The sequence below is a fragment of the Corythoichthys intestinalis genome, chromosome 2 (assembly GCF_030265065.1).
Source record: "Corythoichthys intestinalis isolate RoL2023-P3 chromosome 2, ASM3026506v1, whole genome shotgun sequence".
Lineage (NCBI taxonomy): Eukaryota > Metazoa > Chordata > Actinopteri > Syngnathiformes > Syngnathidae > Corythoichthys > Corythoichthys intestinalis.
The window spans coordinates 48,314,341-48,326,889 of record NC_080396.1 but is presented as its reverse complement, the minus strand read 5'-3'; the positions used below and the strand labels follow the sequence as shown (position 1 = coordinate 48,326,889).

At 40.7% G+C, this 12,549-nt stretch overlaps 1 protein-coding gene and 1 long non-coding RNA gene across 2 annotated transcripts; one reads left to right on the top strand and one right to left on the bottom strand.

The window, feature by feature from the left end:
* Window positions 1-2,531: 2,531 nt before the first annotated feature.
* Window positions 2,532-6,493, bottom strand: LOC130911861 (uncharacterized). Its single transcript, XR_009062487.1, has 3 exons — window positions 6,210-6,493; window positions 3,486-3,537; window positions 2,532-3,173 (listed from the first exon to the last, which is right to left on the bottom strand). It is a non-coding gene; the product is annotated as an uncharacterized LOC130911861 (long non-coding RNA).
* A 2,027-nt stretch (window positions 6,494-8,520) lies between these two features.
* Window positions 8,521-12,045, top strand: ngrn (neugrin, neurite outgrowth associated). Its single transcript, XM_057825689.1, has 4 exons — window positions 8,521-9,027; window positions 10,989-11,099; window positions 11,253-11,394; window positions 11,555-12,045. The coding sequence occupies exons 1-4, from the start codon at window positions 8,795-8,797 to the stop codon at window positions 11,978-11,980; spliced, it is 912 nt and encodes a 303-aa protein (XP_057681672.1). The 5' UTR covers window positions 8,521-8,794; the 3' UTR covers window positions 11,981-12,045.
* Window positions 12,046-12,549: the final 504 nt, after the last annotated feature.

Genomic DNA, 12,549 nt, shown 5'->3' with positions numbered 1-12,549 from the left:
TGGATTACAGTCACTTGTTTATTTTGAGTTGGCAGTACTCAAACTAACTTAAATAACTGGATTACAGTAACTTGCTTATTTTGAGTGTACAATACTCAAATTAACTCAAATAATTGGATTGTAGTAACTTTTTTTTTTTTTGAGTGCAGTATTCAAGTGATAATTGTGTATTAATTATCTTTAGTTTTCCATTTCATCCATCATATTCAGGTCAACTTAATTTTCTTGACCTAAAAGAATTCCACAATAGAAATTACAACTGCACATACTAATTTTATTAAAAACACAATATCTAATAGTAATGACCCCCAAAACACAATAAATGGAGAACACTCATTGGATTAACTCAGTGGAATTAAAGTTAACTTTAAAATGCTCAAAAGTGCATTTAATGGGAGACACTGGCTCCTGGCAGGCTGAACAGTGTTTGGTTAATTCTCAGTATCAATGAACAATCAGTGGATTAATTATAAACCCACTTTTGCCAACATTTTGCACTTCATACAAAGTACAGTATAAGTACCTTAGATAACCTTTTGCGACAGAAATTACTGAATAATACCTGAACTGCATCAATGTTCACTCCTATCCTGTGATTTCCAAAGACTAACAGGAGAGATCCTATTTTCATAATTTCAGGACATTAACTTAGCATTGAAGACATGGCAACAAACTAGTTGCCCATTATTTTTATTTATTTATTTAATAGAGACAGTGCACATTGATGAACATCTAAAAAGATGTAAATATGCCAGATTGTAGCAAGTATATGCTAATTTACATCTGTAGTCCCTAAACAGGTGACACAAAGATACAAAAAGGAAAGAAATAACAAAAGATTACAATAAAACAACAATACAATACGTTACTAAGAACTTAAAAGTCAGTGATTGCAAGACTGATTTGCTTTCAACCACTGCTTGAGCTGAGTTTGAAAGTTCGTATTGTGGGACATTGCCTGATGGCCCATTACAACATGAGCTTGAGCTCTGGTAAAGATAACAGTTCTGATTTCGCCAACAATATTAGTAATCAAAACGAACTACAATCAACATTGCCCCATGGTTTAAACTGTGCAGCAGTGATAAAATAAATATAAAAATACAGAACTCTTTTTAAAACACACAACTCAGTTCAAATTCAAATTTCACTTTAACACCTAAAACAGTGAACAAGATACCTTGTTTTTTTCACATCACCAGAAGAGTACATGCAAAACGTGTACTGGAGTTATACACCTCAGAAACCTAAAATCTTACCAAGAATATGTGTCTTATTTTTATTCAAATTCTAATTTCATATTAAGCTCTATCGTCTAAAAAAAAAGTCTAATTTCTAGTCAAAAGTATGTCATTAGTATATATATATTTTTTTTCAATCGAAGAAAAAGTAACTTTAAAAAAATCAATTGTAGAAAAAAAGGTTTGAATGTGAAAAAATATTTGAGAGTCAGAAATTCACATTTCAACACTTTATTTTTCATTGAAACCGTTTTCTTTGATCGAAGCAATCCTTTTTGTGTTTGAGCCATATTATGGGTAGAGGACATTTGTGTCCAAATCATTCAATCCCAATAAAAGTTGCTTCAATCAAAAAAAACTATTTTTAATCAAAGAAAAAAAAATCTTTTGCAATTTTTTTTAAAATTTAAATATATATATTTTTTATTGACGTGTCACTTTTTTTGAAAAGCAAAACGTTTTAAACGCCTTTTTTTTTTTTTTTCTGAAGTGGAAAAAGTTTTGAAGGCACTTTTTTTCGGTTCAATCATTTTGACACGAAGATACAACTTCAACGCTACTTCCGACATGTTTGAGTGGCAGGTGATTACGCCAATGGCATAAAAGCAGGCAGCAAGAATAATGGCCACCAGGGCTCCATCCAGCCATCGGACTCTGCTCGAGTCCAAGCCAAAAATAGGGCACCGGTAGGGGGGTGTGACATCGGCATCTCACCGGAGTGTCCGCAATGGTACGGTGCCCTGTCTCGGCACACTGGCGGACCCCGATATCACCCCCCCTCCCCGGCGCGGAGGCCGGCTGTTGAGTGGACGGCCCACGAGTGACACAACACTCATTCAAAGCTGAAGCGACGGGGCTCCCGAAGGGGGCTCCCGGCGTGGATGCCGGCGACTCGCCGGTAGTCCACTCGCTTACTGGGCAGGCTAGTGTCGGGCCACTCATCGGCCACTCACGTACCGGCGTGTCGCGACACTGCGGTTGGACCACGATTGCCAACCATCACGTCAGGGCAGCGGGTGAAGTTCCCTTTGTTGAATGACATTAAGCAGCAGCGCACCATACCATCGCAGGCACTCCGGTGAGATGCCGATTTCACACCCACGTACCGGTGCCCTATTTTCGGCTTGAACTCGAGCAGAGTCCGATGGCTCGATGGAGCTCTGGTGGCCATTATTCTTGCTGCATGCTTTTATGCCATTGGCGTAGTCACCTGCCACTCAAACATGTCGGAAGTAGCGTTGAAATCGTATCTTTGTGTCAAAATGATTAAATCGAAAAAAAAGTGCCTTCAAAAACTTTTCCCACTTTAAAAAAAAAAGTTTAAAACTTTATGCTTTGCAAAAAAAGTGACACGTCAATAAAAAAATATATATATTTCAAAAAATATAGATTTTCAAAAAAACATTTTAGCAAGAGGTTCTTTTTCTTTCATTAAAAATATTTTTTTTTGATTGAAGCAACTTTTATTGGGATTGAATGATTTAGACACAAATGTCCTACCCATACTATGGTTCAAACTCATTTCACATTTCTGCTTTTGTGTGCAGTGAAGGTAGAATAAACAGTGCTCTGAAAGTTACAGTCTTGATATATGCAAGTAACCATTTGCCACAGCTTAAGATGTCTTCGCAAATGGGTAAAGAAGTCTGCTTCTTAACAAGGCTCCACAAAGTTGCACAACTGACAGTCAAATGCAGTTTCTCCACTTTTGTCTGCATCTTTTTGAGAGTGCCATGTCGATAGGTGTACTTTGAGTGCATTAAAAGATTTAAATGTGCAGAGGCAGTCCTTATGAAGACATGGGGAGTAGGGATGTCCGAGTGTGGTATCCATGTTTTAAGCGGTAATGCTTAAGCAAGTAGCCTCTCTTTCCAGCAGAAAATGTGCAGTACTTACAAGTCCACTGCATTAGAGAATACTGCTCTGGTTGACCTGAAAAGACATAATAATTTCAGCATTGAGAACTTGTTTGAAAAAAAAGTTACATTTTTTCTTAACAGTTACAAATTAAAATGTCCAATTATTTTTAATCACAAATTAAAATCTGCAATGGCTTAGTTTAATATTCACAAACTGTGTAATGAGTTATTTTTAAATTAATGTAATTGATTATTTTTTTAACATTCAAATTGAGATGTACAATTAATTTCTTAATCCATCTGTAAAAACATTAATGCATGTTTGTTATCCCAACCCAACAAATAAAAATATTAAATAATTCATTGATCAGTGTATGAGACATACCTGTAATTGCAGAGACTGAGGTATGTGTGGACTTCTGACCATTTGCTTCAGCCTGATTGGGGGACGGTGAAAAAGAACACAAAATTAAGGCAACAATTTCAAAATATAGGCACATAAATGACCAACCTTCAACACACCAGGTTGTTATAGCATCGACTGTGATCTCTGCACTCTGAAATGTGATCTAGTCCTCCGATTTTTGCGATTAATGCATTTTAAAACAATTTCAAATTATCAGTGCAGTTTGATCAAACATGGAGGGGGAGCACTGCACATGAAGAAAAGCAAATGGAAGTGCAGATTAGAGCTGGGCGGTAAACCGAAAATTTACCGTCACCGAAATTCTTCACGATGACCGACGTAATTTTGACCATGTCGGTAAATTCGGTAAATTAATAAAACAAGAAAATAGTCTTTTCATCCCGTTTTGACTCTGTGTTGTTCGCCTATGTTCATTCCCCTTTAAGAAAGCAGTGAATGTACTCACGTAGGAAGTCACGTGATCATCAGGAAGCCAATCAAACAGAAGCCCGGCAAGCTAACGCTAGCAGCTAATGCTACAAGCAAAACGTGATGGAGTGTGGCTTAAGGGAGGTTCGCCAAACTTTCACTCGACATTTAATAGACTCTTGGTGGCATCCAGACGGGCTTTCGCCCGCTGTACCCCCTTGTTCTCACGATTTCCGGAGATGGTGCTTTCATTGCTTTCTACTGGTAGCCAGGCCACAGGCTAACGCTAGCGCCTAACGCTAGCGGCCGCTAGCGGCTAACGCTAAAAATAAACGTGAGGGAGTCGGATAGCGGCTCTAACCTTGTCAAAACGGCTGAACTTAATCAGTGGATTGTGCAAGGACTGCATCTAGCAATTACTATGTCGCGTTATTTTGTATCTGACTGTGTGTGATTTCTCTGATAGCTTTTGTGATGGTAAAGCATTCAGCATTAAGCACAATCCAACAGTGAAACTTGTAATATGACCGAGAAATGGCCCCAGCTATTTTTCTGTATGTGCTTAATTCTGTGTCATTATTGCTATCATAAAATCTTAAGTGTTTCATTTGCAGAAGATCAATATAGCTTTAATGTGTGTCTGTCTGTCTGTTTGGGGGTTCATGTATGCCTGCATTTATTAAAAAATGCACTTGGGGGGGGGGGGGGGGGGGGGGGCTGAAACCATAAAGTAAACACTTGTATTGAATAAATATGTCACAGCAGCCATTAACAATAAATTGTCTTTTTGAAGTGTACTCTTCAAGCTGCAAGTCATTTGTGTTACAATGACATGTTTGCACAGGCATATTGATTTTGACAATGTAGATTGTTCAAGCCATACACGCTGTTATAAATGCTCATACTTGATTTCTTATTGTTTACAATACATTATTATAAACCTAATGTCTAGACTGCATGTACAATTGTTAAATGTATCAAATTGAATGCTGGTAACTAAATCAACAAGAAACTGTTAATCTGTATTTCATGCATTGATTCAGATTTTCAAATTATACAACAGTCCGCTTGGGCGACTTTATCGTCATTTATCGTTATCGAGGTAAATCTGCTCCATTTATCGTGATACGTATTTAAGGCCATATCGCCCACCCCTAGTGCAGATGACAAACACTCTAAAGCAGGGGTCCCCAAACTTTTTCCTGTGAGGGCCACATGACTTTCCCTTCTCTGATGAGGGGCCGGGTCAGTTTGTAACAGAAACAGTGTGACGATTGCAGCAGTGCCTAAATGTAAAAATGTATTGTTTTTCAGAAAGCCACAATTAAATTACCCTTTCTGGATTCTTCACGCAACAAAATAAAATAAAAATAATAACATAATGTAATATGATATAATATCATATAATAATGAATAATAATAACACTATTAATTAAAGAGATAATAACCAAATAACCCTGTTTGGGTTCTTCACAGAAAAAAAGCCAGGAAATAGATAACACTATTTGGGGGGGGGGGGGGGGGGGGGTTCAGGAGGCCGGACCAAATGTGGAGGCGGGCCGGATACGGCCCGCGGGCCGTAGTTTGGGGACCACTGCTCTAACGCAAGAACCGATTACGTTGGCGTACATAAAGTCTGAGTGTGCAGTTAGCTCTTACCTGAGCCGAAATAGACAGGCTGAAGCTGACTTAATTCTAGCACTAACTCTGTAAATAAATCACTTTATCGACATTTCTAACATTTTTACGTGAGAAAGTAGCCGTTTAGATCCACAACGAGGAAATTCGGCGCTACTCAAGCTGGCCGTAGTGACTAAGGCACTTCCTGTTATTTTCACAAAATAAAACACCCACTAACGATAGAATTACTGTTTTTATTTTGAAAACAGGAAGCGAACCTCCCCTCGGTCTAGCTAACTTAACCGCTCGGTAACACAGGAAGCGAACCTCCCCTCGGTCCAGCTAACTTAAAACCGCTTGGTAACTGTTTTAAATCGGTTTTAAAAACCTCTCCCACCGCCTAAAAAACGTTACGAGCCCCGTCTGTCAACTTAATCACCAAGAATTCAAAACGCCGGCATAAATGGTAGTCTACCATAAACTGTAGTCTACATTTGTTTCTGAAAATTATGAGGTTACTGTCACGGTCATATAGCATGCTTGCTAGCGGTGATATTTGATGTAATTGACACTTTTCCTCCCTGGCAGCACACAGGCTACTACACTACAACAAGACAAATAGACGGTTTACAAAAGAGTAAAATATTTACTTACCAAATCAGTGTGCTGAGGACAAATAAACCCACAATGGCGAAAACAAATGAGAAAGGTGTTGGAAAGAGCGCGAAAGTAGGCAGGGCAGATCTGCGCATGTCTGATAGAACGCGCAAAGGACACTGGGTACAATAAATTATTTTTTCTAATTTGACTTAACTGGGATATATCAAGTTAAGCAAGTTCTCCAACCCCAAATTACTACTTACTTATTTAAAAGTAGTGTTCACAACAGGTTGATGAAAACTGAGTTTAGTTCACTTATCAAATTTAATTAATTTGAATGTTAGCATTTACAGTGTAAGCAAACAAGCAATAGTCCGACACTCGCAGACTGTGGCCGGAGTCCTTAAATAATGAGCGCTCCAAATGCGCCACAGGTGTGTTGCAACGGCCCCGCCCATCCAGCTGAATCAGATGCTGGAATGAAAAAAGAACTGAGAAGGCATACAGATATGACACTGTGGGGTGGTAGGAGGGGGTGGGGGTCAAGTCATCAGCCAACTAAATGTGCGTTTGAGGAAAAAAATGGACTGGCACATTCAGCAAGCAAAAAGGGGCCAATGCATGTCTGGACATAATGAAAATAATTCATTTAATAATGGTAGGGTCAATTCTATCCTTAAAACATATGGGAAGACAAACTAAATTGCCTATATAACTGAAGTCATTATATAATGCAAATAAGGTTTCTTAAAAGTTGGTGGGGACAATTTGAGCATCCTGAAAACTTCCTAGTGTTATGTCCCTACCATCCATATGCAAACCTACGTCCTTGCGTCCAATCCAATTATACTGGGAGGGTTGCCAGCCATATATTGGACGTCTGTCACTGTAAATGGCTGTGAAACATGATCACTCAATGGACTTTATGTCTATAACTGTCAATAGCAGTGAACGAGTTAAGGGCTACAGCCATCAAAATAATGCAGAGGTATACATATATTGCAATGTTGTTGTTTTTTTGTTTGGTTTTTAATTAAGAAACTCATGACCAAAATAGCCTCAAGTGCAACATATGAATTCAAGATTCTTGTGCGGGGCATATTCAATTATTTCATAATTTGCTGCGGGTCAATAATTGGTCAGTGGGCCGTAGTTTGCTCACCCTGCACTAACTTCTGAAACTGGAACGTTGGCCACCAGTGGGTAGAATAACACAAATATACAGTGCCCTCCATAATTATTGGCACCCCTGAAAAAGATGTGTTTTTTACCTTCCAATATTTTTTTTAAATTCAAATAATATGGGACCTTAATGGAAAAATAAGAGACAAATCCAGCCTTCAATACAAGTGCATTCATCCAGTGGGAAAAAATCCCACATAAAGAAAAAAATATTTGACATCAAATAATGTGTGTCACAATTATTAGCACCCCTGGTGTTAATACTTTGTACAACCCCCTTTTACCAACAAAACAAGGTCTGGGGACTGAGATGTCCATGGGAGGAGCTTGATTTTGTGTCTGGTGAACCATTTCTGTGTAGATTTGGCCATATGTTTAGGGTCATTGTCTTGCTGAAAGACCTAGTGACGACCCATCTTCAGCTTTCGGGCAGAGGGCAACAGATTGTGATCTAAAATGTCCTGGTATTTCAAAGCATTCATGATGCCATGCACCCTAACAAGGTTCCCAGGGCCTTTGGAAGCGAAACAGCCCCACAGCATCACTGACCCACCCCCATACTTCACAGTGGGTATGAGGTGCTTTCCAGCATGCGCATCTTTCGTGGCACGCCAGACCCACTTAGAGTGTTTGTTGCCAAAAAGCTCAATCTTGGTCTCATCTGACCAAAGCACACGGTCCCAGTTGAAGCCTGGGGCCGTGTGTATTTATTTGATGTCAATTTTTTTTTCTTTATGTGGGATTTTTCCCCACTGAATGAATGCACTTGTATTGAAGGTTGGATTTTTCTCTTTTTTTTCATTAAGGTCCCATAGTATTTGAATAAAAAAAGATTATTAGAAGCTAAAAAAACACACCCTTTTCAGGGGGGCCAATAATTATGGAGGGCACTGCAGCACTCTTCAAAATACAGCAGGGAAAAGAACTGAAAAACACAGTTCTTTATTATCTATGCATAAGTGTGGCTTACTATGATGTTACGAAGTTGTAGTAGAAGTAAGTTGGTATTTTTTTAAAGCATACTCGTCTAATTGAGTAAAATCACTGTTATTCAATTTTTCAAAACCTGATTTCACCTCTATGGTCGCATCAATGTAGTTTGTCCATATTGGCTCGCCGTACGTACAAAGCCAGGAAATGGTTAAAGACGTAAACAGCAAGAAAATTTTGTTATGAGTCTTCACCATGGGTGTGTTTCACTGTTCGTCAGGAGAGAATAATTTTTGTCTTTAACTGCCTCATCTCGTACCAAACCGTCAACCCAGTAGGTGGCGGTAATGCCATACAGTACCAAGGGGTAAACCGCCATTAAACGAGAAGAAGAAGAACTTTGTTATGAATCCCACTATCAGAACACAATATTGCTCGTTTAAAATTGATACATATTGCTGAGCGCCACTTCTCTTTCCACGCACGCCAACCAACAAGACTTCCTCAGGCTCGCTATCCCGTTCTTCATGGCCGCCGGACGACTCCGGATGCTCTCCCGGTGGGTTCGACCAGTAACGACCCCCTCAGCGTGCAACCTCAAACCAGTGGCGCCCCATCCTTCCACGGCGTTTTGTCGCTCTGCCAGCAACAGACGTGTGGGGACGACACACGGAGCTAAAACTAGACCCCGCAGAAATTATGATGACGATGACAATTTCACCATGGAGGACGTAGAGGACAAAGTCAACGCTGTGCTGGAGTGAGTCTACATCCCAAATGTGAACAACATTGACAATCTAACACTAGTTATGAGTTGAATGGCTCTGAATTGGAGTGCGTAATACAATTTCTACTGTTAGAGTTGGATGAAGCATAACGCGTATATCGCTGTGTCATACGATGACACCAGGTGACGTAATCAAGAGGCGACATTAATCAAACTTTTTTAAAACGAACTTTATTCACACAAATCCAAACAAGGGGTGAACAATTCACATACAACAAATTTACAAAAACAATAAATAAAATGGTCAGGGTCATTTTTAACACAAGTTGTACTGTTTGCAAAGTCTTTTGGTCCTTTACATTTGACCAATCACAGCAAAATGAGTCACATTGCCCCATTTTCTTTTAAATTAGGTATTGCCTGTAACCGAACAGAATACAGTCTCAGCTTTTCAATGACAGGAGTGTAAATTAGTATAAACACTGTTGCTATGACGTTATATTTCTGACAAGTTGCAACTAGAATTTAGTTGATCTATACATTTTGGATTCCAAAATGATCGGGATGTGGGCTCAGAACATTTTGACAATCTTTCACTTATCTTTACCAAAAAGCATATTAAGTGAGCAGAACAACCACAGAATTTGGCAAACATTCTAAGGACATCTTTAGCGTCAATTACTTGTTTATTTCCGCCATGAAATAATGATTTTAATGTACTTTATTTAACTTTGAGTGACACATACAGAATGAATTCAATCTCATCAGCAAAAAAAATGAGGCCTGTCCAAATGGGCTGTTTGGTCCCTGCACGACCGGTGTCAGAGATTGGTCCGCATTGCCGGCAGTAAGTCGAATTCGTTTCCAGTGAGGGTTGGACTCCGCCAAGGCTGCCCTTTGTCACCGATTTTGTTCATAATTTTTATGGACAGAATTTCTAGGTGCAGCCGAAGCGTTGAGGGGGTCCGGTTTGGTGACCTCAGCATTGCATCTCTGCTTTTTGCAGATGATGTGGTGCTGTTGGCTTCATCAAGCCGTGACCTCCAACTCTCACTAAACCGATTCGCAGCCGAGTGGGAAGCAGTTAGGATGAAGATCAGCACCTTCAAAACAGAGACCATGGTCCTCAGTCGGAAAAGGGTGGAGTGCCCTCTCGGGGTCGGGGATGAGATCCTTCCCCAACTGGAGGAGTTCAAGTATCTTAGGGTCATGTTCCAGGTGAGGGTAGGAGGGAACGGGAGATTGACAGGCGGGTCGGTGCAGCGTCTGCAGTAATGTGGACTCTGCATCGGTCCGTAATGGTGAAGAAGGAGCTGAGCCGAAGGGCGAAACTCTCGATTTACCAGTCAATATTCCCTCCACTTACCCTCACCTATGGTCACGAGCTGTGGGCCGTGACCGAAAGAACAAGATCCCGGATACAAGCGGCCAAAATGAGTCTCCTTCGCAGGGTGTCCAGGCTCTCCCTTAGAGATAGGGTGAGAAGCTCGGTCATCTGGGAGAGACTCGGCGTCGAGCCGCTACTCCTCCGCTTTGAGAGGAGCCAGCTGAGGTGGCTTGAGCATCTGGTTCGGATGCCTCCTGGACGCCTCCCCGGAGAGGTGTTCCGGGCATGTACCACCGGCGGGAGCCCCCGGGGACAACTCAGAACAAGCTGAAGAGACTATGTCTCTCGGCTGGCCTGGGAACGTCTTGGGATCCCACCAGAGGAATTGGTTGAAGTGGCTGGGGAGAGGGAAGTCCGGGCTTCCCTGTTAAAGGGCATGGACCCGACCCCGGAGCAAGCGGCAGATGATGGATGAATAATTGTCCAAACCTGAACCATCACCAGCATCACTTTCAAGTTCACAAGAGCTGTTGTCATTGTAATTCCTCCCAGTCGCTGCTTTCCCTTCATTAGCATCATACATGTTGACACAAGCTAAATCATGCTTGGCCAATTAATTACCGGGTGTTTATTCTTTGTCCTATTTTTGGCTTTGTATTTTTGCCAGAGAGGTTATAAAGAAGCAGAAGATCATCAAATACAACATAATGCGCAGAAAGATGACACCATCAGGCGCTCCGGAAAGGAACTTGACTTGGGAAGCCATAGAGACCATCCGGTAAGCTCTTTGGTAAATCTCCTGGGTTTTTAAGGTGTCTGGACAGAATCAAGTTTCACACAGTGCAGTATGCTTTAAAATGTAGGTTCTTTGTCTCGCCTAGCTTCTAAGATATCAGCAATATCACATCTGATGCCACTGATCCCATTTCAGGTACCTTAAGTCTGAAAACCCAGACGAATGGACGGTGGAACGTCTGTCTGAAGGATTCTCGGTCAGCACCGATGTGATCCGAAGGGTGCTCCGGACCAAGTTTAGCCCGGCGCCTCACAGGAGAGCCGTGCAGGATGCCAAGGTAATGTTACAAAATCCAGTGAATGTTAATAATTGCAAACTTTGTGTGGTATTGTTAAATAGTTACTGTACTGTGTATATTACCATATTCCTGACTAAATAGACCAGATTTCCGGCAAGTACCTTTGAGATAATTTTCAACTTTGCAATTCTACATCAAGGTGAGGTCCAGACTCCAGCAGCCAGCATTGCCTCTGTGTTCAGCAGCGACAGATCAAAACAAACAGACCCTGCAAGCAGGTCATTCACTACGTCAGCTCCTGTCTCCTGGAAACCCGGAAGCTGCTTCAATTCCCGTGTCACTACTTACGGCTGAAGCCCCAACTAAAGCTTCAGCTCTAGTTACGGTTCCGGTAATGCTGCCAAAATGTCACAAAGATTCTGCAGTGCCAACAACAAGGCCGGCCCAGGTCACCTCAGCCCAAACTGATATGGTAGAGGAGGAGGAGGAGGAGGAGGAGATGTGGGATGGACAGGTGTTGTCTGAGGAAGACCTCGACGAGTTTAGGGACAGTAAGCCTGCACCTGTGCTTCGAGATGGTAATGATTTCTTTGATGACAATGGCCAATTTTTGTACAGAATCTAATGACCACAAAAAGAACTCGATTCAACTGATTTAAATGTAGTCCTGCTAATAAAAGCCAAGTGAAATGCAATACTTGAGTTATTCCCTGATTTAAGAGTACCGTAATTTGCAAGTGTAGTCTTCTTTGGGCCGACTAAAATCTGAGTCCAAGCAAGCTTCAGGTATAGCCACTCAAGTGATGTAAACAAAGCTAAGGTCACTAATGCACAATCACCTGTGTATTATCATGAGTAGGGCTGCAGCTATCGATTATTTTAGTAGTCGATTAATCGATGAACCATTAGTTCGAATAATCAAGTAATCGGATAAGGAACATTAAAAGATACCTGAGCTGAGCCTCAAACGGTGTAAAAACTAAATAAATGAGGATCTATGTACAACAAAACAACAATTGGCTAACTTGCATCGCCAAAGTCCGCTAGTTTAAATGCTATAAAATGCTAACTTTTTTACAATGCTCTTAACAAATGGTTTAGACACATATTCCCACAAAAATAGGCTAAATATACCTAAACTAAATTACAAATGCATTAAAAAAAACATTAGCTCAAACAAAAACTTAGCTTATG